Source organism: Microtus ochrogaster, unplaced genomic scaffold, assembly GCF_000317375.1.
Source record: "Microtus ochrogaster isolate Prairie Vole_2 unplaced genomic scaffold, MicOch1.0 UNK44, whole genome shotgun sequence".
Taxonomy (NCBI): Eukaryota; Metazoa; Chordata; class Mammalia; order Rodentia; family Cricetidae; genus Microtus; species Microtus ochrogaster.
Window position 1 is genome coordinate 302,711 of NW_004949142.1, and position 4,971 is coordinate 307,681.

The 4,971-nt window shown below is 51.4% G+C and overlaps 1 protein-coding gene across 3 annotated transcripts in view; it reads right to left on the reverse strand.

Moving 5' to 3' along the window:
* Positions 1-1,615: 1,615 nt before the first annotated feature.
* The window catches only part of Stat5b (signal transducer and activator of transcription 5B), a 71,029-nt gene continuing 67,673 nt past the window's right edge, over positions 1,616-4,971 (reverse strand). For all 3 annotated transcript variants that reach the window (XM_013354449.2, XM_005369028.3, XM_026790186.1), the window contains 3 exons: positions 4,828-4,879; positions 4,470-4,574; positions 1,616-4,030 (listed from right to left, as the gene is read on the reverse strand). In XM_013354449.2, coding sequence (XP_013209903.1) covers positions 3,904-4,030; positions 4,470-4,574; positions 4,828-4,879 — 284 coding nt within the window. In that variant the 3' untranslated portion in view covers positions 1,616-3,903. The remainder of the gene's footprint in view (positions 4,031-4,469; positions 4,575-4,827; positions 4,880-4,971) is intronic.

Here is a 4,971-nt window from a genome sequence, read left to right on the forward strand (position 1 = left end):
TCGGGAGGCAGAGGCAGGCGGATCTCTGTGAGTTCGAGACCAGCCTGGTCTACAAGAGCTAGTTCCAGGACAGGCACCAAAAACTTCAGAGAAACTCTGTCTCGAAAATCAAAAAAACAAAACAAAACAAGAATGTAGGCCGACCAAGCCATTGACAGCAAGCCAGTAAGCAGGACCCCTCTATATAGCTACTGGCTCCAGGTTCCTGACCTGTTTTGTTCCTGTCCTGACTTCCTTTGATAATGAACAGTGCTGTGGAGGTCTAAGTTAAATAAACCCTTTCCTCCCCAGTTTACTTTTTGTTCATGTTGTTTCCAATAGTAACCCTGACTAAGACCTCTGACTAAGACAGGCTTGCTTTCTTTCTTTCTTTCTTTTTTTTTTTTTAGACAGGTTTTCTCTGTAGCTCTTGGAGCCTGTCCTGGAACTAGCTCTTGTAGACCAGGCTAGCCTCGAACTCACAGAAATCCACCTGCCTCTGCCTCCCAAGTGCTGGGATTAAAGGTGTGCGCCACCACCGCCCAGCTCTTTTTTCTTTAAATTTTATTTTTTATGTATACAACATTTTGCCTCCATGTATGCCCGCATGCCAGAAGAGGGTGCCAGATCGCATTACAGATGGTTGTGAGCCACCATATGGTTGCTGGGAATTGAACTCGGGACCTCTGGAAGAGCAACCGGTGCTCTTAACCTCTGAGCCATCTCTCCAGGCCAAGACAGGGTTTCTTAAAATGGAAATCTAGTCATTCCAACTTGCTGAGATTTCATCCCCAATTATCTTATTCAGGCAAGGGTCAAACTCAGCCAGGCCTCTGACGTCCCCGCAGTGTAGCCTCATCCCCCATCTAAGAGACTTCCCACAGCATGGCCCCTGGCCCAAGATCTCTGGAGAACTTGTGAGGAGCAGGCAGAAGTTTCGGCCTAAACTGCACCAAACAGGAAATTCTACCACACACTGAAGTTTCAAAGTCCACACATGAGGCCTTGGCTCCCGCTCTCTCGTGCTTTCCCCAAGTCTACACTCGCTGCTCCCTCAGGCTGAATGCCTCTTCCTTCCTAAACTCCTGTCTGCCCTGAGTTGGCCCCGACACTGGGGTGGTGATGCAGGCTCACAACTCTGGAGACTGAGAAAGGCAGAGAGTGAGTTCCATGACAGCTTGAGACCTTGTCTCAAAAGAAAAAGAGGGCTGGGCATGAGGGGTATAGCTAAGTGGTAGAGAGCTTCCTTAGCATGCTCAAGGCCCGATGCCACAAAAAAAAGGGGGGGGGGAGGGAAGGCCAATAGGGCTTTCCATGGCTCTTCCTTCATGTTCTTTTGTATTTCATAATGACCTGGGGTGGCAGGAACCAACATCCTGCCATCACAGTTCTCGGGCCAGGCTCAGGGGAGCAATCGGAACATGTTCAATTAGGGCTGGTTGCCAATCAGGAAGAGTTTGCGGAGGGTCGGAGATGGATATCGGCCCAGTGTCCCATACATTTCCCAGCAGCAAGGTGAGCAACTCCCCCGTCTGCCATCAAAGCAGGCTCCCCCACTAGCTCCCCTTCTTAGGGTCACGCTGAGGATCAAAAGCCTTTTCCTGTTAAAGCCGCCCTCCCTTGTCACGTGATGGAAAGCAAACAGGACTCAATATTGCCCTTCAGAAGACGCCTTTATTGTAACATAAAATACACAATTTTGTGGCTGCCCCAATTTATACACAATACTTTTTGGTGGCTATATACTAATCTGCCTGGACACTAAAATATGTATCTGAAATACAATGTTAAAAAGAAAATTATAAAAGAGCATTTTTGTTGTAAGAGACAGCCACTTTGAATCTCCTTCCTCCCCTACAAAGCCCCACACACGCCACACCCCAAGCTGAGACCTTTCGGGACTCACCTGTGTGTCTGTGAGCAGGCAAGAGGTGGGCGGAGACCGGTCCTTGCCTGGTCTCTGTGTGCAGGAGTGGGGCAAAGGGAGAGCCCAGCATGCAGACAGGGAACACAGCTTCCAGTTAAAAGCCTCTCCCATCTCCAGGCACAGCCCCAGGAAAAGCCAGGGGAGCGAAGCAACCGTGTGGAAGTCTGACTTTTTGGCACCTTCTTCTCCAACCCAACTTGAGAGTAAGCGTGGAACCTTACTATCCCCACGCCCTGGGGCCATGTCCACTATAAGTCTAGAAGTGTGTCAAGTCCACACCCATGTGAGGGTTACTGGGACAAACAGGCCAGGCGACAGGCGGGGGAGAGTCCCTTAGGCCTGGAGTCCTCCAAGCAGCTCCAGCTTTCTCCTGAGGGGGCAGGGAGGGGCCTCACACCTCCTCCAACCCCAGCGAGCACCTGAGGCAAGAGGCTACCACCAGGCATAGAAAAATCAGTGTACAAAACCAAGCCAAGGCAAGCAGCAGCTTTTAAAAAGTCTTCTTCCAATAAATAATGCACGACACAGGAGTATCTTCCTTAGCAGTAAAACACTGATAAATTCAGAAGTTATTTTTTGTAAAAAAAATATGTTTATTTACTTGCATGTATAAAAATAAGGTTTTGGGGTCCTCCTCTCCTGGGCGTGGCTTTGCCCTTGTTTGGAGAGGAGGCCAAGGAGGGCTTTGCAGGCCTAGGTGGTACTGTCTCTGCTTGCCTCTCTACCTGCCTGCCCACTGCAGTCCCTTCCTTCCTTCTGGGGACACCACAGAGGAGAGTGGAAGAAAACCACTGCGGAGGCTTTGGTTCTGTTTCTACAGCTTACCAGACTTCCTAGCACACCTGCTGACTGCGGTTCCCTAACTCCCAACAGCACCCAGCACCCTGGAGGGGCGGCTGCCTGCTTGGCAGGCTGCCCCAGGTGCAGGTCACAGTTCCTACCATGTGACACTGAAGGGAAAAGAGGTGACCTGGGTACAGAGGACCCAGGACTCGATACCGGAAGAGAGAAATTTGATGTCAAATTAGGGTGCAAATGGGAAAAACATAAAAAGACCCGGTTTAGAGACAAAAACACCATTGGACATTTGCAGAAAGCCATTATCAACAAGCTTCTAGAAAAGCCTTGGGTACTGCAGGCGCGGCCTTGCCACAACACAGTGGGGGAGGGTAGCACTGAGGGGCTACGCCCAGTGTCTGGAGCCAGGACTACGCACACCACCCCACGCGGGAGAGCAGGCACCTGTAAGCTCCGAGCTGGGTGGCCCTCCTTCCTTTCCACTCTTGTTAAACATATCCACATGAGTACACACAGAAGCTGAGCGGTGACTCTAGAAACAGAGATCGAGGAAGCAGAGGACAAGGAGCCAAGGTTAAGATGGGTTAAGTGGTGGAAACAGCCACCACCCATCCAGAAACCGTGCCACCCTTGCCCCAACACTCTTTATACAGCTTCCCGTTCCATCGTCTGTGCAAAGGGGACGGGGACGTGTGAGGCACTGGCTTTCTTCCTCAAGAACAGTCATCTACATTTCAGAAGACAGGTGCGGACGATGATAGCTTGCTTGGACTATGGACTGCCTGGCAGAGGGACGAAGGCTCCCCAGAGAGGAGGTGCTTTTTCCTCTCTTTGCCCTTCTCTTACTTGAACAGTCACGTGTCAAAGTTCAGCCACCCTTCAGACACATGGCCAGGTTCCAGGGTTCAGGAACCGGCTGCCTTTTGCACAAGGTAAAAACAAGCCTGGCCCCTGCCCTGGTAACTGCGGCTTAGACTGGACAGCAAGGGATGGGAAAAACACAACGTGCAAACTCACACACTCACACTCACGCACGCTCCCTTCACTGGTGCCACTATGCACAGAAATACTAAAGTCACAACTAGTATTAACACTTCACATTATGAGTATTGTTTCCAAAGAGAAGCGATTCATGGAATTAAAACATCCACGAGAAGTTCCTCCAAGAGGACGATGAAGCTGCAGGAGGCGAGGTCTGGTCATGACTGTGCGTGAGGGATCCACTGACTGTCCATGGGCCGGCCCAAGAGCTCCTCCACGCGCCGCGCCACGTCCATTGTGTCTTCTAGATCAAAGTCCCCATCGGTGTCGAGGACAGGGTCGGGGCTTCAGAGGGAAAGACAGATGGAGGGGAGGACCAAAGGTTATCAGAGGTCACCTGAAACCCCATAAGCCCCTTACTCCTAGGCCCTCACTGGAGAGACCACACCCCCCATACAGTCAGAGGCCTCTGATGGCTAGGTCTGCAGAGACACAGTTCTCAGTACCCATCCTAGCTGCCCACATCCGAACTCCACCCCATCCTTAAACAGAGTGGTAAATCTCTATCTTCAGAGAAGACAAGCAGAGGCATTGCTCATGGCCACTGATGCTATCGGATGGAATCTCCCCCTCCCACAGACCATGGTCTGGGCCTAGGCTGGGTCAGATCCAGAAAATCTTCAAATTCCTTTGATGCCCCCACCCCCCATTTCCAGCCTTAAGAAGTCCAGCCTGAGTCCAATGCCCCAGTACCTCCCCATATGCCCCCAAGAGTGTGACCTACTTCTGTGAGTACATGTTGTAGTGAGCTTGGGGGCACACTACTGGGGAGGGAGCCTGGTCCATGTAGGTAGCACCACTCCCCGCATCTGTAGATGCATTAGCAAACCTGTAGAAGGAAGCAGAACACAGTCTCAGCCACGAGGACTAGAGGAGGGGATTGAGGACATCTTTGAGTCTTTTTCAGGACATAGGAGGTTGGACCTCAGGGGGCTGGACATGGTGCAATGGAACTCGGTTCCTTCTCAAAGGTTGAACTGGGTTTACCAGAGGGATTAGGGATGCTGGACTCAGCAGCAGAGAGTGGTGGATGCTGGGGGAAGTGGTACCAGGAGAACAGAGCTGGGCCCTGGACAACTTACTCAGGGACCACTTGCTTGATCTGCGGCTTCACGTATCCGTCAGCTGCTTTTGCTGCCGGGAAGAAGAGCAATGTAAACCAGAGTCCTCGGGGACACCTCCCTCAGGAACCCATCTTCTCTTGGATTAGGACAAAGCCACCTAAT